General features: G+C 39.7%; 1 protein-coding gene across 1 annotated transcript; it reads left to right on the plus strand.

The window, feature by feature from the left end:
• The first annotated feature begins 184 nt into the window (after nt 1-184).
• On the plus strand, nt 185-21,741 carry LOC124267431 (6-phosphogluconolactonase-like). The gene is made up of 5 exons (XM_046702349.1): nt 185-333; nt 13,913-14,113; nt 15,014-15,156; nt 17,714-17,854; nt 19,272-21,741. Exons 1-5 carry the CDS (start codon nt 207-209, stop codon nt 19,389-19,391), a joined length of 732 nt encoding a protein of 243 aa, XP_046558305.1. The 5' UTR covers nt 185-206; the 3' UTR covers nt 19,392-21,741.
• The last annotated feature ends 384 nt before the right edge of the window (nt 21,742-22,125 follow it).

Raw genomic sequence — 22,125 nt, forward strand, 5'->3', positions numbered from 1 at the left:
TTGCAGACCGGAAGCCATGAAATATCCTAAATGAATAGTAACCAGAAAGCGAAGTGGGTTATTTTGAATTAAACAGCTATATCTTGGTTTAATAGTACTTGGTATAGGCCATTTCTATGTTTCTAAAGCTACAAATTACATATTCATATCTTTCCTTGCGATCAGATAGCCATGTCGGGGCTTGAAGCGTTTAGAGAGTACTGAAAATGGCTGCCCCCACAGTGTTAGTGTTCGAGAATGATTCTTCCGTGTCTGAAAATTTGTGCAAGTTTGTGATAGATAAAGCCAATGACGCAATCAAACGGAAGAATGTATTTACAGTGGGAGTTTCAGGTAGAAACTATTTTAATACATCCTGACATGCTGATTCTCTCATGATACTAGTAGGTAATTATGCCTCAATATCCGGTGGTCCCAAGGGAAAAATATGAATGGAAGCAAAAGTTTAAAGTGATGATGTGTATGTATTTGATATACCATATTATCATCTTCGGGAGTAATAACCTGGTCTGTTAGCTCCTTGAAGGTTAGAGTGTGAGACACTGATAGTTACTGCCTTCTTAAAATGTTTGAGTGTTTTGGTATATAATCTGAGTTTTTTTGCTAGTCAGAAGATTGTAAGGATATTTCCTTCCAAGATTTGTAGATTTAGATCTAAGTGCCACTTTTCTTTGTAGGTGCTGGAAGCTGAGGTTTGAAATGTGAAATGATTTTTTTTGTGAATGTTGTGATGATGATGATTATGCGTAATGTCGGCTTCTGGCTGTGACTCAGCATTTTTTTCAGGTAAACTGCTGCATCCTTTCAAATGCCATTTCCTAACTACAAATACTCAGTATTTCACCCAAACTGTTGGAATGTAAAGAAGAAAGATTGTGTAATTTCACAAAATATTACCCTTACCATCTTTTTATTAGATAAAACACTACCCTTGAGTGACACATGTATTTTATTGATATATTTGAATTCATTGCACATTTTTACATTCGTAAAAAGCCTTAAATACTGTATATTTTTCCTTATCCTGACTCATGCTTATTATGCTTGTCTCCTCCTTCTATGTGAATGAAAGTGGAACACTTAAAACCCCTTGTAGGTCCCTTTAAAGTGGACGTATAAGTACACTCACCCACGAGTTGCTTCCCTTGCATAGTTTTCCGTCAAAACAGTCACATGACTAACCATGTTTGTCACTCTCTCCTCCATCGCCCTGGCGGATGGTTGTGGATACTTGGGAGTCCCTATACGGCACTATGACTATATCCTTTTATATTTCGACCCCTTAGCCCAAATTTAGCTGTATACGGTTTTTGGTCTGTTTTATTATTCAGTGTATATAGGAATTATGTCCAAATTTACGTAAATATTGTTGTTTTTCATCACTTGTATTTGTTGTTTACATTTGATGAAATCGTGTTCTTTTTGCAGGCACCGACTGTCTGTGGCTGATCCCCACCCCCTTTGTCCTTCTTGTACTAATCAATGCTATTCCAGCTTTCGCTGTCAATATTGTATAAATTTATCTTCGTTCCAATTTAATAACTATTTGTTGGCCTGTTTAGACGTTCTAAGGACAAGGTGTGGAGGTTATCACGAGGCATGGTGGATAGAACGAGAGATAACGTCAGTAACCGTGTGTTGTCATCTGCGAATGAAACTAATGTTTCTAGTGATTTGCCGGGTTCGTCACAGGGGCAGACTCCTGTTACGAGGAAGAGGGCAGCGTCATCCTTACGCTTTTCCACCACCGGTTTTAATCCCGCAAGTACTCGAGAAAATCAGGCAGACTACAGTCCTCCAACTGATTTTGGTCGCGTCCTTTTGGCCAGCGAGAGCGTGGTTTCCAGATCTCATTCAAGAACTAGGAAAGCCAAACCTGAAACTACCAGAATGGCCGAACCTACTGGTTCATCCGCACACCAAGCAAGTACACAGGAATCCGGCAGTGTTCCAACTTCACGCATGGACAGTATCAAAACTTGCTTGAGGAAGAGAGGTTATTCTGCAAGAGCAGCGAAAGCGGTCACTCTAGCTCTTCACAGATCTACTCGCAACCTGTATGATGATAAATTGCAGAGGTTTCAACAATACGCTCGGCACCAAAGGTTTCACAGCAACGAAAGCATCTCATCCTCAAGTGGCGGATTACTTATGTCATCTACAGACTAAGAGATTGAAAGGTTTGACCATATCCACGTACTTGGCGGCTATTAGCTCAGTTTTGACCATGAAGACAGGCAGCAAATTGACAAAAGTACCAGAACTACTGGCCTTATTACATTCCTTTCAGCTGGAGGATCAGCAAATGAAATTTAAGGCACCTGCGTGGGATCTCAATGTAGTACTACAACATCTCACCAATGATACCTATGAGCCGTTTGAGCAAACGTCACTCGAACTACTTACGCAGAAAACATTGTTTCTACTCGCCTTAGCCTTGACAGCCTGAGTATCAGAAATACAGGCACTGGATTTTGGACGAACCCGGTTCGACACAGGACATCGTGCGGCAGCACATTTAGGACTTAGATGGGATTTTGTGGCAAAGAATCAGCTACCTGGTCAACCAGATAGACAGTTCCATGTACCAGCCTTATCAACAATCCTCGGACAGGAGGATGTACAGGATTTATCTCTATGTCCGGTTAGAGCATTGAAAATTTACCTTAACCGGACAAGAACAAGGAGACAAAAGTTCAAGCGCCTGTTTATACCGTTGTCTACAGAGACATCCACAGAAGTCTCCCGAACAACAATATCAGTATGGATGAGAGCCGTTATACTAAGGGCCTACAAAGCAGCAGGATTGCCACCTCTGAGTGCATCTAACCCACACGAAGTTAGAGCTTTGGCGTCTTCTCTCACACTGCATGGGAATTGCTCGATAGCATCAGTAATGGAAGGCTGCTTTTGGAAATCAGATACGATGTTTGCCAACCACTACCTGAGAGACATTGCCACCGAAGACGTCTCCGGCATTCACCAGTTTGGGCCACTTGTTGTTGCACAACAACTAACGGTTCCACAGAGGCGTTGAATTGAAAATCTCACCCTCTTATCACGTGACTTGCTGATAACCTTCGCTCTGGAGATTCTTGTTTGAGAGTCCATGTTTACGTCTAAAACAGACCAACATGAGTGATTTAGACCTTGTACTTGTACGTGAGAAGGGTCGTAACTCTTACGATAAGAAGATATTTCTTACATGAGTTATTATAGATATCTAGCAAGGATACACTAATATATCTTAAATCCACATGAATCGTAGATTCACTTCTCTTAAAGAAGTCTGACAAGATGTGGTACCCCTGAATTGGCAGATGGAAGTTGGAAGGACAGGATTATCAAGAAGTGCCATATGATAGTTCCCATGGGGGTAGATGCAGGACGCATCTAGGACAGCCAATAAATCTGACCTGACCCACCACCAATCCGTCGGATTCTGGAAGCATAACAAGCATGAGTCAGGATAAAGAAAAATATGTAATTTTCTGAATAAAATTGATATTATGTACTTATCCTGACTCATGATGTCAAGCCCTCCCAACCTCCCCACTAATGGCACTGCGGATTTCACGGTAAATCCACGTGTCGGGCATATTACGGAGAGAGTGACAAGCATGGTTAGTCATGTGACTGTTTTGGCGGGAAACTATGCAAGGGAGGCAACTCGTGGGTGAGTGTACTTATACGTCCGCTTTAAAGGGAACTACAAGGGATTTAAAGTGTTCCACTATCATTCGCATAGAAGGAGGAGACAAGCATAATAAGCATGAGTCAGGATACGTATAAAATATCAATTTTCTCAGAAAATTACATTGTATTATACTTTACTTTCATTACAATGAACTTCAGGTGGTAAAATGACAAAAAATTGTAAATCTACGAAGAAAAACAATGTGTCATTACTCTACATACTACACTGTTAAACATTTTCCCTTAAGGGGAGATAACTCTGTAAATGACATTCTAAAAAGTTATCATACACCTCAGTGTGGGGCCACATACATTATTTTTTTATAATTATTTGCTGTTCCTTTTCGATGATAACATGTTTCATTTTTGTATTTGAATAATAAATTTTGTACATTCTGTGATATATATCGTCAAAAAAGATCTACAAAATCATTCATTTGCTCATTCCAACAGTCTCTGGTAAACACACTTAGAATCAACTTACTGCCAACAGTCTTTGGTAAACACACTTAGAATCAACTTACTGCCAACAGTCTGTAGTAAACCTACTTAGAATCAACTTACTGCCAACAGTCTCTGGTAAACACACTTAGAATCAACTTACTGCCAACAGTCTGTAGTAAACCTACTTAGAATCAACTTACTGCCAACAGTCTCTGGTAAACCTACTTAGAATCAACTTACTGCCAACAGTCTCTGGTAAACATTCTTAGAATCAACTTACTGCCAACAGTCTCTAGTAAACACACATAGAATCAACTTACTGCCAACAGTCTCTGGTAAACACACTTAGAATCAACTTACTGCCAACAGTCTGTGGTAAACACACTTAGAATCAACTTACTGCCAACAGTCTCTGGTAAACACACTTAGAATCAACTTACTGCCAACAGTCTCTGGTAAACACACTTAGAATCAACTTACTGCCAACAGTCTCTGGTAAACACACTTAGAATCAACTTACTGCCAACAGTCTCTGGTAAACACACTTAGAATCAACTTGCTGCCAACAATGGTAAAACTTAGAATCAACTTACTGCCAACAGTCTCTGGTAAACATACTTAGAATCAACTTACTGCCAACAGTCTCTAGTAAACACACTTAGAATCAACTTATTGCCAACAGTCTCTGGTAAACATACTTAGAATCAACTTACTGCCATCAGTCTCTGGTAAACACACTTAGAATCAACTTACTGCCAACAGTCTCTGGTAAACACACTTAGAATCAACTTACTGCCAACAGTCTCTTGTAAACATACATAGAATCAACTTACTGCCAACAGTCTCTTGTAAACACACTTAGAATCAACTTACTGCCAACAGTCTCTTGTAAACACACTTAGAATCAACTTACTGCCAACAGTCTCTGGTAAACATACTTAGAATCAACTTACTGCCATCAGTCTCTGGTAAACACACTTAGAATCAACTTACTGCCAACAGTTCCTGGTAAACACACTTAGAATCAACTTATTGCCAACAGTCTCTGGTAAACATACTTAGAATCAACTTACTGCCAACAGTCTCTGGTAAACACACTTAGAATCAACTTACTGCCAACAGTCTCTTGTAAACATACATAGAATCAACTTACTGCCAACAGTCTCTGGTAAACCTACTTAGAATCAACTTACTGCCAACAGTCTCTGGTAAACATACTTAGAATCAACTTACTGCCAACAGTCTCTAGTAAACACACTTAGAATCAACTTATTGCCAACAGTCTCTGGTAAACCTACTTAGAATCAACTTACTGCCATCCGTCTCTGGTAAACACACTTAGAATCAACTTACTGCCAACAGTCTCTGGTAAACACACTTAGAATCAACTTACTGCCAACAGTCTCTTGTAAACATACATAGAATCAACTTACTGCCAACAGTCTCTTGTAAACACACTTAGAATCAACTTATTGCCAACAGTCTCTGGTAAACACACTTAGAATCAACTTACTGCCAACAGTCTCTGGTAAACACACTTAGAATCAACTTACTGCCATCAGTCTCTGGTAAACACACTTAGAATCAACTTACTGCCAACAGTCTCTGGTAAACACACTTAGAATCAACTTACTGCCAACAGTCTCTGGTAAACCTACTTAGAATCAACTTACTGCCAACAGTCTCTGGTAAACCTACTTAGAATCAACTTACTGCCAACAGTCTCTTGGTAAACACACTTAGAATCAACTTACTGCCAACAGTCTCTGGTAAACATACTTAGAATCAACTTACTGCCAACAGTCTCTGGTAAACACACTTAGAATCAACTTACTGCCAACAGTCTCTTGTAAACATACATAGAATCAACTTACTGCCAACAGTCTCTGGTAAACATACTTAGAATCAACTTACTGCCAACAGTCTCTTGTAAACATACATAGAATCAACTTACTGCCAACAGTCTCTGGTAAACATACTCAGAATCAACTTACTGCCAACAGTCTCTGGTAAACACACTTAGAATCAACTTACTGCCAACAGTCTCTGGTAAACATACTTAGAATCAACTTACTGCCAACAGTCTCTGGTAAACATACATAGAATCAACTTACTGCCAACAGTCTCTGGTAAACATACTTAGAATCAACTTACTGCCAACAGTCTCTAGTAAACCTACTTAGAATCAACTTACTGCCAACAGTCTCTGGTAAACATACTTAGAATCAACTTACTGCCAACAGTCTCTGGTAGAATCAACTTTAGCAATAGTCTTATTGCCAACGGCCTCTGGTAAACACACTTAGAATCAACTTACTGCCAACAGTCTCTGGTAAACACACTTAGAATCAACTTACTGCCAACAGTCTCTCTGGTAAACACAACATACTTAGAATCAACTTACTGCCAACAGTCTCTGGTAAACCTACTTAGAATCAACTTACTGCCAACAGTCTCTGGTAAACATACTTAGAATCAACTTACTGCCAACAGTCTCTGGTAAACACACTTAGAATCAACTTACTGCCAACAGTCTCTGGTAAACACACTTAGAATCAACTTACTGCCAACAGTCTCTGGTAAACACACTTAGAATCAACTTACTGCCAACAGTCTCTTGTAAACATACATAGAATCAACTTACTGCCAACAGTCTCTGGTAAACACACTTAGAATCAACTTACTGCCAACAGTCTCTGGTAAACACACTTAGAATCAACTTACTGCCAACAGTCTCTGGTAAACACACTTAGAATCAACTTACTGCCAACAGTCTCTGGTAAACACACTTAGAATCAACTTACTGCCAACAGTCTCTGGTAAACACTACAGCGGTCTCTTAGAATCAACTTACTGCCAACAGTCTCTGGTAAACCTACTTAGAATCAACTTACTGCCAACAGTCTCTGGTAAACATACTTAGAATCAACTTACTGCCAACAGTCTCTGGTAAACATACATAGAATCAACTTACTGCCAACAGTCTCTGGTAAACATACTTAGAATCAACTTACTGCCAACAGTCTCTGGTAAACATACTTAGAATCAACTTACTGCCAACAGTCTCTGGTAAACATACTTAGAATCAACTTACTGCCAACAGTCTCTGGTAAACCTACTTAGAATCAACTTACTGCCATCCGTCTCTGGTAAACACACTTAGAATCAACTTACTGCCAACAGTCTCTGGTAAACATACTTAGAATCAACTTACTGCCAACAGTCTCTGGTAAACACACTTAGAATCAACTTACTGCCAACAGTCTCTGGTAAACATACTCAGAATCAACTTACTGCCAACAGTCTCTGGTAAACACACTTAGAATCAACTTACTGCCAACAGTCTCTGGTAAACATACTTAGAATCAACTTACTGCCAACAGTCTCTGGTAAACATACTTAGAATCAACTTACTGCCAACAGTCTCTGGTACTTAGAATCAACTTACTTAGAATCAACTTAGAATCAACAACAACAGTCTCTGGTAAACATACTTAGAATCAACTTACTGCCAACAGTCTCTGGTAAACACACTTAGAATCAACTTACTGCCAACAGTCTCTGGTCTACTTAGAATCAAACTCTCCACACTTAGAATCAACTTACTGCCAACAGTCTCTGGTAAACACACTTAGAATCAACTTACTGCCAACAGTCTCTGGTAAACACACTTAGAATCAACTTACTGCCAACAGTCTGGTGCCAACAGTCTCTGGTAAACCTACTTAGAATCAACTTACTGCCAACAGTCTCTGGTAACTTAGAATCAACTTAGAATCAACTTTACTGCCAACAGTCTCTGGTAAACACACTTAGAATCAACTTACTGCCAACAGTCTCTGGTAAACACACTTAGAATCAACTTACTGCCAACAGTCTCTGGTAAACACACTTAGAATCAACTTACTGCCAACAGTCTCTGGTAAAAACACACTTAGAATCAACTTACTGCCAACAGTCTCTGGTAAACATACTTAGAATCAACTTACTGCCAACAGTCTCTGGTAAACACACTTAGAATCAACTTACTGCCAACAGTCTCTGGTAAACATACTTAGAATCAACTTACTGCCAACAGTCTCTGGTAAACACACTTAGAATCAACTTACTGCCAACAGTCTCTGGTAAACACACTTAGAATCAACTTACTGCCAACAGTCTCTGGTGGTAAACAACACTTAGAATCAACTTACTGCCAACAGTCTCTGGTAAACACACTTAGAATCAACTTTACAACAGTCTCCAACAGTCTCTGGTAAACATACTCTAGAATCAACTTACTGCCAACAGTCTCTGGTAAACACACTTAGAATCAACTTACTGCCAACAGTCTCTGGTAAACATACTTAGAATCAACTTACTGCCAACAGTCTCTGGTAAACACACTTAGAATCAACTTACTGCCAACAGTCTCTGGTAAACACACACTTAGAATCAACTTACTGCCAACAGTCTCTGGTAAACATACTTAGAATCAACTTACTGCCAACAGTCTCTGGTAAACATACTTAGAATCAACTTACTGCCAACAGTCTCTGGTAAACACACTTAGAATCAACTTACTGCCAACAGTCTCTTGTAAACATACATAGAATCAACTTACTGCCAACAGTCTCTGGTAAACATACATAGAATCAACTTACTGCCATCCGTCTCTGGTAAACATACTTAGAATCAAACTTACTGGTAAATCACACTGCCAACAGTCTCTGGTGCCAAACTGGTAAACCTACTTAGAATCAACTTACTGCCAACAGTCTCTGGTAAACACACTTAGAATCAACTTACTGCCAACAGTCTCTGGTAAACCTACTTAGAATCAACTTACTGCCAACAGTCTCTGGTAAACATACTTAGAATCAACTTACTGCCAACAGTCTCTGGTAAACATTCTTAGAATCAACTTACTGCCAACAGTCTCTGGTAAACACACTTAGAATCAACTTACTGCCAACAGTCTCTGGTAAACATACTTAGAATCAACTTACTGCCAACAGTCTCTGGTAAACACACTTAGAATCAACTTACTGCCAACAGTCTCTGGTAAACACAGTCAACTCTGCCAGCAGTAAACACACTTAGAATCAACTTACTGCCAACAGTCTCTGGTAAACATACTTAGAATCAACTTACTGCCAACAGTCTCTGGTAAACACACTTAGAATCAACTTACTGCCAACAGTCTCTGGTAAACATACTTAGAATCAACTTACTGCCAACAGTCTCTGGTAAACACACTTAGAATCAACTTATTGCCAACAGTCTCTGGTAAACACACTTAGAATCAACTTACTGCCAACAGTCTCTGGTAAACACACTTAGAATCAACTTACTGCCAACAGTCTCTGGTAAACACACTTAGAATCAACTTACTGCCAACAGTCTCTGGTAAACATACTTAGAATCAACTTACTGCCAACAGTCTCTGGTAAACACACTTAGAATCAACTTACTGCCAACAGTCTCTGGTAAACATACTTAGAATCAACTTACTGCCAACAGTCTCTGGTAAACACACTTAGAATCAACTTACTGCCAACAGTCTCTGGTAAACATACTTAGAATCAACTTACTGCCAACAGTCTCTGGTAAAACACACTTAGAATCAACTTACTGCCAACAGTCTCTGGTAAACATACTTAGAATCAACTTACTGCCATCAGTCTCTGGTAAACATACTTAGAATCAACTTACTGCCAACAGTCTCTGGTAAACACACTTAGAATCAACTTACTGCCAACAGTCTCTGGTAAACATACATAGAATCAACTTACTGCCAACAGTCTCTGGTAAACATACTTAGAATCAACTTACTGCCAACAGTCTCTGGTAAACATACTTAGAATCAACTTAGTCAGTCTGGTAAACATACTTAGAATCAACTTACTGCCAACAGTCTCTGGTAAAACACACAAATCAACTTACTGCCAACAGTCTCTGGTAAACACACTTAGAATCAACTTACTGCCAACAGTCTCTGGTAAACACACTTAGAATCAACTTACTGCCAACAGTCTCTGGTAAACACACTTAGAATCAACTTACTGCCAACAGTCTCTGGTAAACACACTTAGAATCAACTTACTGCCAACAGTCTCTGGTAAACATACTTAGAATCAACTTACTGCCATCAGTCTCTGGTAAACACACTTAGAATCAACTTACTGCCAACAGTCTGTAGTAAACACACTTAGAATCAACTTACTGCCAACAGTCTCTGGTAAACATACTTAGAATCAACTTACTGCCAACAGTCTCTGGTAAACATACTTAGAATCAACTTACTGCCAACAGTCTCTGGTCACACTTAGAATAAACACACACTAGAATCAACTTACTGCCAACAGTCTCTGGTAAACCTACTTAGAATCAACTTACTGCCAACAGTCTCTGGTAAACACACTTAGAATCAACTTACTGCCAACAGTCTCTGGTAAACACACTTAGAATCAACTTACTGCCAACAGTCTCTGGTAAACATACTTAGAATCAACTTACTGCCAACAGTCTCTGGTAAACACACTTAGAATCAACTTACTGCCAACAGTCTCTGGTAAACACACTTAGAATCAACTTACTGCCAACAGTCTCTGGTAAACACACTTAGAATCAACTTACTGCCAACCGTCTCTGGTAAACACACTTAGAATCAACTTACTGCCAACAGTCTCTGGTAAACATACTCAGAATCAACTTACTGCCAACAGTCTCTGGTAAACACACTTAGAATCAACTTACTGCCAACAGTCTCTGGTAAACATACATAGAATCAACTTACTGCCAACAGTCTCTGGTAAACATACATAGAATCAACTTACTGCCAACAGTCTCTGGTAAACATACTTAGAATCAACTTACTGCCAACAGTCTCTGGTAAACATACTTAGAATCAACTTACTGCCAACAGTCTCTGGTAAACATACTTAGAATCAACTTACTGCCAACAGTCTCTGGTAAACATACATAGAATCAACTTACTGCCAACAGTCTCTGGTAAACATACTTAGAATCAACTTACTGCCAACAGTCTCTGGTAAACACACTTAGAATCAACTTACTGCCAACAGTCTCTGGTAAACACACTTAGAATCAACTTACTGCCAACAGTCTCTGGTAAACATACATAGAATCAACTTACTGCCAACAGTCTCTGGTAAACATACTTAGAATCAACTTACTGCCAACAGTCTCTGGTAAACACACTTAGAATCAACTTACTGCCAACAGTCTCTGGTAAACCTACTTAGAATCAACTTACTGCCAACAGTCTCTGGTAAACATACTTAGAATCAACTTACTGCCAACAGTCTCTGGTAAACACACTTAGAATCAACTTACTGCCAACAGTCTCTGGTAAACACACTTAGAATCAACTTACTGCCAACAGTCTCTGGTAAACTTACGCCACACTTAGAATCAACTTACTGCCAACAGTCTCTGGTAAACATACTTAGAATCAACTTACTGCCAACAGTCTCTGGTAAACATACTTAGAATCAACTTACTGCCAACAGTCTCTGGTAAACACACTTAGAATCAACTTACTGCCAACAGTCTCTGGTAAACACACTTAGAATCAACTTACTGCCAACAGTCTCTGGTAAACACACTTAGAATCAACTTACTGCCAACAGTCTCTGGTAAACATACTTAGAATCAACTTACTGCCAACAGTCTCTGGTAAACACACTTAGAATCAACTTACTGCCAACAGTCTCTGGTAAACCTACTTAGAATCAACTTACTGCCAACAGTCTCTGGTAAACACACTTAGAATCAACTTACTGCCAACAGTCTCTGGTAAACATACTTAGAATCAACTTACTGCCAACAGTCTCTGGTAAACACACTTAGAATCAACTTACTGCCAACAGTCTCTGGTAAACACACTTAGAATCAACTTACTGCCAACAGTCTCTGGTAAACACACTTAGAATCAACTTACTGCCAACAGTCTCTGGTAAACACACTTAGAATCAACTTACTGCCAGTCAGTCTCTGGTAAACATACTTAGAATCAACTTACTGCCAACAGTCTCTGGTAAACATACTTAGAATCAACTTACTGCCAACAGTCTCTGGTAAACATACTTAGAATCAACTTACTGCCAACAGTCTCTGGTAAACATACTTAGAATCAACTTACTGCCAACAGTCTCTGGTAAACACACTTAGAATCAACTTACTGCCAACAGTCTCTGGTAAACATACTTAGAATCAACTTACTGCCAACAGTCTCTGGTAAACATACTTAGAATCAACTTACTGCCAACAGTCTCTGGTAAACATACTTAGAATCAACTTACTGCCAACAGTCTCTGGTAAACATACTTAGAATCAACTTACTGCCAACAGTCTCTGGTAAACATACATAGAATCAACTTACTGCCAACAGTCTCTGGTAAACACACTTAGAATCAACTTACTGCCAACAGTCTCTGGTAAACATACTTAGAATCAACTTACTGCCAACAGTCTCTGGTAAACACACTTAGAATCAACTTACTGCCAACAGTCTCTGGTAAACATACTTAGAATCAACTTACTGCCAACAGTCTCTGGTAAACACACTTAGAATCAACTTACTGCCAACAGTCTCTGGTAAACACACTTAGAATCAACTTACTGCCAACAGTCTCTGGTAAACAAACTTAGAATCAACTTACTGCCAACAGTCTCTGGTAAACACACTTAGAATCAACTTACTGCCAACAGTCTCTGGTAAACACACTTAGAATCAACTTACTGCCAACAGTCTCTGGTAAACACACTTAGAATCAACTTACTGCCAACAGTCTCTGGTAAACATACTTAGAATCAACTTACTGCTAACAGTCTCTGGTAAACACACTTAGAATCAACTTACTGCCAACAGTCTCTGGTAAACATACTTAGAATCAACTTACTGCCAACAGTCTCTGGTAAACACACTTAGAATCAACTTACTGCCAACAGTCTCTGGTAAACACACTTAGAATCAACTTACTGCCAACAGTCTCTGGTAAACACACTTAGAATCAACTTACTGCCAACAGTCTCTGGTAAACACACTTAGAATCAACTTACTGCCAACAGTCTCTGGTAAACACACTTAGAATCAACTTACTGCCAACAGTCTCTGGTAAACACACTTAGAATCAACTTACTGCCAACAGTCTCTGGTAAACACACTTAGAATCAACTTACTGCCAACAGTCTCTGGTAAACACACTTAGAATCAACTTACTGCCAACAGTCTCTGGTAAACACACTTAGAATCAACTTACTGCCAACAGTCTCTGGTAAACACACTTAGAATCAACTTACTGCCGACAGTCTCTGGTAAACACACTTAGAATCAACTTACTGCCGACAGTCTCTGGTAAACACACTTAGAAGTTAGAATCAACTTACTGCCCGACAGTCTCTGGTAAACACACTTAGAATCAACTTACTGCCGACAGTCTCTGGTAAACACACTTAGAATCAACTTACTGCCGACAGTCTCTGGTAAACACACTTAGAATCAACTTACTGCCAACAGTCTCTGGTAAACACACTTAGAATCAACTTACTGCCAACAGTCTCTGGTAAACATACTTAGAATCAACTTACTGCCAACAGTCTCTGGTAAACACACTTAGAATCAACTTACTGCCAACAGTCTCTGGTAAACATATGCATAAAGTGTCAAGATCTTAATAAACATTTTGATGTGTTGTAAAAGTAGTATCTGGAAATGGGTGATCTGCTGGAAACGTATGACTCACACCTCTCTGTTCATCTGTTTAAGGTGGGAGCCTAGCCAAATATTTATGCAACAATTTACCAAGCCTCAAAACTGACTGGTCTAAATGGCGGATGTTCTTCTGTGATGAACGCTACGTGGATTATAATGATCCTGATTGTACATACAAAGTTTACAAAGAAAATCTGCTGCCAAAGGTTCCCCTCAAGGAGGACAACATCTTTCCAATCAATCCTGATATTCCAGGTGAGTAGTTCTTAAGTTACCTGAACGTAAATCATGTCACAAACACATCAATTAAACAAGAATGTTCAGTGTTTCCCAACATTGTGAGTAATATATATGCTGTTGCAAATGGGTTGACATATGTTGACTTTTCTCACTCCCGTCTAATTCCTATCTACCACCTCATACTCACTCCTGACTAACCCTTCACTCTTCACTTAGTACCGTGTCATTCACCGCCTCCGTGGTGTAGTGGTTAGAGCATCCGCCCAGAGAGTGGAAGGTCGCGGGTTCGATCCCCAGCTGCGTCATACCAAAAGATGTTAAAACATGGTACTTGTTGGTCCCTGCCTTGCGCTCGGCATTAATGGATACAACAAGGACTGGTCGGCTTGGAGTCAGTATAATGTGTCTGAGTGGGGTATTCATGCTTCACTGCGGCATGGTATCTGAGTGGGCTAGCACTATAAAACCAGCTTCAGTCTGGGCTAGTACAAGCAGCCACACATACTCATGCATGCACGTCGTCATATGAGCGAAATATTCTCAAGCACGACGTTTAACCAAATTTCACCTCACCTCACCTCACCTCACCTCACCACCACCTCACCTCACCTCACCTCACCTCACCTCACCTCACCTCACCTCACCTCACCTCACCTCACCTCACCTCAGCAATATTCCAGCTATATGGCGGTGGTCTGTAACTAGTCGAGTCTGGACAAGACAATCCAGTGATCAACAGCATGAACATTGATCTACGCAATTGGGATACGTTGACATGGGTTAACCAAGTCAGCAAGCCTGACCACCCGATCGCTTTGGTCGCCTTATATGGCAGACATGTGTTGCTGAAGACTGATTCCTGGATTACAACACAATGTGTTTCATGTGAGTGTATTCATCACCTGTTTGTTTCAGTGGAAGAGGCTGCTGCTGACTATGTAAGAAAGATCCAGACCGTGTTGCCTGGCGATGGTTTCCCACGCTTTGATTTGCTTCTTCTTGGAATGGGACCTGATGGACACACGTGCTCCCTGTTCCCTAGTCACAAACTCCTGGATGTAAGTGTCAGAGAGCACCGGACCAGATACCCCAATATCTGCATCAGTTCTGTGTTTCTTCCTCTGTTATGCTCTCACGCCGTGAATACTTGTCAAATCTCTCACTCACTGGAGTATACACTTGTATGTTATCAAATTCTGCAGTGTGCGAAATAGCCACTGGCCCGCTAGCCCGTGGCTAGTAAAATTCCAGTCGGGTCAGTAAATCTCGACAGTCACGGGCCCGACTGGCTAGTGAATTTCCATGGGTCATTTTGTAAATATATTACTCTCTCCGACTTGTTAAGTTATAGTACACTTTGAAATCATGCAAGATTATGGCCTGATAAAAATGTTCATCATATTAGCAGCTTAATGATGAAACCCGTGTCATGCCGTCAATATCTTTTTCTCATCTACATGTATATTTCACATTTCGGGCTAGTGAATTAATTTGTGGGCTAGTAAATTTCAGGTATAGCTAGCCCGACTGGCTAGCAAAATTTGGAAACTATTTCGCACACTGATTCTGTAGATTGTGGGTGGCTACCTGTACTGTATAGACAATATATCAATGTATATCGCTGTGTATAAATTCATTTATGGAATGCCTACCCTGCATATAAGGCAATCCCCCTTTCATTCCCTTCTAATTCTAGATACAAAGACCTGTGAAGGTCTGGGTTAGAATATTGGCCTTCAGTAATCCATGCTTGTCGTAAGAGGCGACTAACGGGATCGGGTGACTTGGCTGACACATGTCATCGGTTCCCAATTGCGCAGATCGATTCTCATGTTGTTGATCACTGGATTTTCTGGTCCAGACTCGATTATTTACAGACCACCGCCATATAGCTGGAATATTGCTGAGAGTGGCTTCAAACTAAACTCACTCACTCATTCACTCACTAGATACAAAAAACCTGTCTTCTACATGGCGATATACAGTGTACAGACTAAATGGCAATGTACACAATAGTGAGTCTATGTACAAATGGATGATGACCGAATATACTACTGTACATTATGGACAATATTGTCTGTAGACAATACAGGGGGAAAAATCAATGTCTGATTGGGCCTCTTTCTATCAAAAGGTTGTTGGAATTTTAAACATTTTGAAGATGTTTCTATATATTATGACTTTTCAGGCTATTTTACTTTGTTGGTATATTGCTATTCTTGGAATATGTACCATGTGGACTATTAGGACTATGAAGACAATCTTGAGTGTGACCTATGGACCTATATTCTTTATGTGGACAATATGTACTCTATAGACGGAGTCGACTACATGGACAATATTGACTATATGGATGATATTACAAATTTATAGCTATGTATACAATATGTACTCTATGGACTATGGACTGTGGACTCTATGGACTATATGAACAATGTCGATGATATGGATGATATTAACAATTTATTACTATGTGGACAATTTGTACTCTATGGACTATGGACTCTATGGACTATATGAACAATGTCGATAATATGGATGATATGAACAATTTATTACTATGTGGACAATATGTACTCTATGGACTATGGACTCTATGGACTATATGAACAATGTCGATATGGACGATATTAACAATTTATTACTATGTGGACAATTTGTACTCTATGGACTATGGACACTATGGACTATATGAACAATGTCGATAATATGGATGATATGAACAATTTATTACTATGTGGACAATATGTACTCTATGGACTATGGACTCTGTGGACTATATGAACAATGTCGATATGGACGATATTAACAATTTATAACTATGTGGACAATATGTACTCTATGGACTATGGACTGTATGGACTATATGAACAATGTCGATGATATGGACGATATTAACAATTTATAACTATATGTATGTAGACAATATGTACTCTATGGACTATGGACTCTATGGACTATATGAACAATATCGATGATATGGACGATATTAACAATTTATAACTATGTGGGCAATATGTACTCTATGGACTATTGACTCTATGGACTATATGAACAATATCAATGATATGGATGATATTAATAATTTATAACCATGTGGACAATATGTACTCTATGGACTATATGAACAATATCGATGATATGGACGATATTAACAATTTATAACTATGTGGACAATATGTACTCTATGGACTATGGACTATGTGAACAATATCGATGATATGGATGATAATAACAATTTATAACCATGTGGACAATATGTACTCTATGGACTATTGACTCTATGGACTATATGAACAATATCGATGATATGGATGATATTAACAATTTATAACCATGTGGACAATATGTACTCTATGGACTATGGACTATATGAACAATATCGATGATATGGATGATATTAACAATTTATAACCATGTGGACAATATGTACTCTATGGACTATGGACTATGTGAACAATATCGATGATATGGATGATATTAACAATTTATAACTATGTGGACAATATTGAATATGGACAATGTGGAGTATGTAACTAAATCACTTGAACTGTGGTAAAAGCAGAGTATGGCATTTGTTACTGTAGGTGACACATTATCACGTTCTTCCTCCAGGAGACCAGCCTGATAATTGCACCCATCACTGACTCGCCCAAGCCTCCTCCTGCAAGAGTGACCATGACATATCCTGTTCTCAACAACGCTGCCTGTGCAGTGTTTGCATCATGTGGTGAAGGCAAGGCAGACATGGTACAGGTGAGCTATATGACAAGTCACAGCTCACCTGGAACAGTAGCTTCCACAAGTGTGAAGCATTTAAACAAATGCAGCAGTTCTATTAACAGTCAGGATTTGTAAACTTCCTTGTGTTAAAGTGCAAAAAATGTTACATTCATAACTGCATGGTTGAATATGATCCTGGTAGCTTAACAGCACTATTACCTAAATTATGTATTAATTCTAGACTGCCTCCGTGGTGTAGTGGTTAGAGCGTCCGCCCGGAGAGGGGAAGGTCGCGGGTTCGATCCCCGACCGCGTCTTACCAAAAGATGTTAAAATATGGTACTTGTTGGTCCCTGCCTGGCGCTCGGCATTAATGGGTACAACAAGAACTGGTCGGCTCGGAGTCAGAATAATGTGTCTGAGTGGGGTACTTATGCTTCACTGCGGCATGGTATCTCAGTGGGCTAGCACTATAAGACCAGCTTCAGTCTGGGCTAGTACAAGCGCCGCACTTACAAATAAACACGCATGCACGTCGTCATATGAGCGAAATATTCGCAAGCACGACGTTAAACCCAATTTCACCTCACCTCACATATTAATAATACTTTGCAAAGAGGTTTGTGTTGTAAAGACAGATTTAAATGAACTTTCACTCAAGTAGTCCAGCTGATTTTGTACCAAATGGGCAGTGGAGTAGACTAGGGGTTAAACCGTTTGCTCGTCACGCTGAAGATCGGGTTCGGTTCCCCACATGATTACAATGTGTGAAGCCCCTTTCTGTTGTTACCTGCTGTGATATTGCTGGAATATTGTTAAAAGTTAAAAGACGCATAAGACCAAACTCACTCACTCACTATAGCGCCAGGCACATGTGCTTGAGTATTATTAACATTTTACTGACGAGTCAAACTTTATAAGGAGAAGAAAAGATGAGTTAGGGAAGTGGACATGAAGACATCCTGTTCCATGGAAAGTAATTTTGAGAACTTTGCTTTTCACTGTCATTTTTATTGTTAAAATGTAAGCCCTAATGATATAGAGGGTGACATATAAGAATGAACAGTTGTCATTAAACCTAAGCAGCGTTAAATGCATATTGCTTATAGGTATAAACTCACTCACTCACTCACTCACTCCTCCTCCACTCCACTCCACTCACTCCTCCTCACTCACTCACTCACTCCTCCTCCTCACTCACTCACTCACTCACTCACTCACTCCTCCACTCACTCCTCCTCACCTCACCTCACTCACTCACCACCACCCACCTCACTCACTCACTCACTCACTCCTCCTCCTCACTCACTCACTCCTCCTCCACTCCTCCTCCTCCTCCTCACTCACTCCACTCACTCACTCACTCACTCACTCACTCCTCCTCACTCACTCCTCCACTCACTCACTCACTCACTCACTCACTCACTCACTCACTCTGCTCATATTACAGAAAGTCCTGGAGCCAGCCGCCGGCGACCTGCTACCAGCAGCCCGGGTCAAGCCCACCAATGGGGATGTCGTGTGGTTTCTGGATGCGGCAGCAGCCTCCAAGCTGCAGAATAGGCAATAATCTCACAGAAGGATGGGGTAGCCTAGAGGTCAAAGTGTTGGCTTGTCATGTCAAAAGTCCGGGTTCGATGCCCTGCTCAGTAAACATGTAAAGCCCATTTGTGGTATTCCCTATCGGTTTCTTGCTTCAGTCTTACCAAGAGTAGGGATTTATCGGACGGAAACTACAGCAACCCCCCCACACACACACACACAAAACTGAAATTGAGCACAAAAACTACAGAGTGTTTGCACGCCAGAAATCTATATTGCACGTTAGAAATTCTTTAGATAATCATTTAAAGATTCCACATATATCTGAAAGCTTCAGGATCTGCTAGAGCTATAACTTTGTTGATCCGTTTTTTTTCAATGGATCCTCGTTTATTAACCTTGGGTGCCATCAGTTAGACTCCCTCAGATCTCAGAATTTATTATCCTGGTAAAAGTAGCATTAACCTCTACTTACTCACTCACTCACAGCCATATATAGACAAAAATACTACCGAGGCAAAAAAAAGAACAGAATGTAGTATTTAGCTGTGAAACACTGTGGTGATGGTGGAAATCAGAGGTGCGATATGAGAACCAAATCAACCTGAGAGAAGAACTATTGAATGTTTTTACTTTGTTTATTTTTATTTTATGTTGGGTAGATTGCCTCTATTTTTTTATACCATGGATGCATCTGTGACTGTGCCAGTACATGAGGGTTGTACTATATAGTGTATGTGGTTGTATGATGTACAACAAGACTGGTTGTATGATGTATAGTTTGAGACAATGTGTAACAAGAATACTGAAGGACTGGGGCATAAGTTGGCGATGGTGCCAAAATGTCAGGTACAAATTTGACTGGTTTAAATGTCAAGGTAGGTGGACCTTTTTGGGGCATTCCTGCCACATTAAGTTGTTTTGCTAATGTATAACTTACTGTTGAAGGCACAACTCACTCACTAACATCTGATCTATCACTCAAGAGTGTATGGATATGTATCATTTACATGTATAGGACGATTTGGGGGGGGGTTGCGAGGAGGTTCGGGCAGGATTCTTTTCACCTTGAGGGAAAACAGTATTATATTTGTTCTCTCAAGGCTACCAGACGTACTATTGCGATATTTGAAAAAGTAGCAAAAACATTTCAGGATGCCCTGTTATCAATTTTTGGTGTGTAAAACCCCAAGTAAATTAATATTACAGAGGATTTATGGGATTATGCTTATGTGGGATTATTTCATATTATGACATTCAAGTTTAACACAGCTGATGCTGTTGCTCCCTGGATTGTCTGGTCCGGACTTGATTATTTACAGACCACCACCATATAGCTAGAATATTGCTGAGTGCAGCGTAAAACTAAACTCACTGACTCAGTACTGTGTTAAAGGTTGTCAGGTATATCTGCAGGTTTCATTTCTCCAAGTACATTTGGAGTTATGATACAATGCTGTGTGAAAGCTAAAATTAGTGCTATATTTTTATATTTTGGATATTGATTTGTTTTAAATTTTATGGCAAATTTTATTATTCAGTTATTATTCACTGATTAGTTGCTAGTTTTGTGCACACATTATTTTGTCATGTATTGGGATATTGTAGGCAGATATAAGTCAAGTAGTGTTTAGTGGCATTTACTGTAGATGGGAACTCTGGGATCAGAGAGGATGTATCAGGGATATATATACCAGATGTGTTTATTTAAATACCAAATTTTTTACCATAAAAAATAAGTTGTATGAAATGTAATGTTTTAGATGTTGATAGCATGCAATGAGGGTATCAGTATCAAAGTCTAAAGATGTTGCACAGAGTTGCTTCCCTTAGAGGTTCCAGGATGATAGGTTTTCCAAAATGGTAAATGCTACCTACCTTCAACAGTTCAGGCTTTCCTCGCACATCACTCTGACATCCCAGATATGCCCAGTCAAAGTTGTACTATGACAGCTGTATTTGCCAAAACTGTGTGTTAAATATTTTAAATTATCCAATGCCAACACACCTGAAATTTTATTTGCTTGTTGTCATGATGCCATGTCTAAGGCCCAACAGGGGTGGGTTTCTTTGTTTATCCAAAATCCATTGAACCTGGGTAATATCCCAGATTCACATTCATTGTTTTGTGAGCTCCACACCCTCAAGGGTTTGACCAGCCGGTGAACTGTGGCATTCTGCACCACTTGGAATGTTAATTGTCAAACCAATCTCACTCTTATTGATTTTCTGATAACTATGTTATCTTGCAGGAACAGTTTGTAATTCCTGATATGGCCATGTGCTTGTTAATGTACTTTATTCTTGTTGGTTTGTTTTTGGATTATTTTCTATCACATTATTCTTGATTATTTCAAAATAAATATGAAGTAGTCATATGCCTTGTTTGGAATCATTAATACAGCCTGGATGTGAAACATGTGTGTCTCTTTTCATGTTTAGGTGAGAACCATTTATGAACAGGGTGAGGGTGTTGCCTCATTGTTTAAGAAGTGTTCACACCCAGCAGGTAAAAAACAGTTTCACTCTCCACATAGACACACCTGTATTTAACTACTACCATGCAACTTGCCTACAGTCACTTTGCCTGTAGAAATGATGATATGTTATGTCAGTTCAGCTCATACTTGTGTCAGTACACCTTATTGGTGGTACACGTGAAGATCGGTGTTAGAATTGGCCTTCAGTAAAGATGCTTGTCGTGGGAGGCGACTAACTGGATCGTGGGTCAGGCTCTGCTTTATACATTTCATCTTATCCCA

Source organism: Haliotis rubra, unplaced genomic scaffold (assembly GCF_003918875.1).
Source record: "Haliotis rubra isolate DU_JTF1 unplaced genomic scaffold, ASM391887v1 Scf131, whole genome shotgun sequence".
NCBI classification, from domain to species: domain Eukaryota; kingdom Metazoa; phylum Mollusca; class Gastropoda; order Lepetellida; family Haliotidae; genus Haliotis; species Haliotis rubra.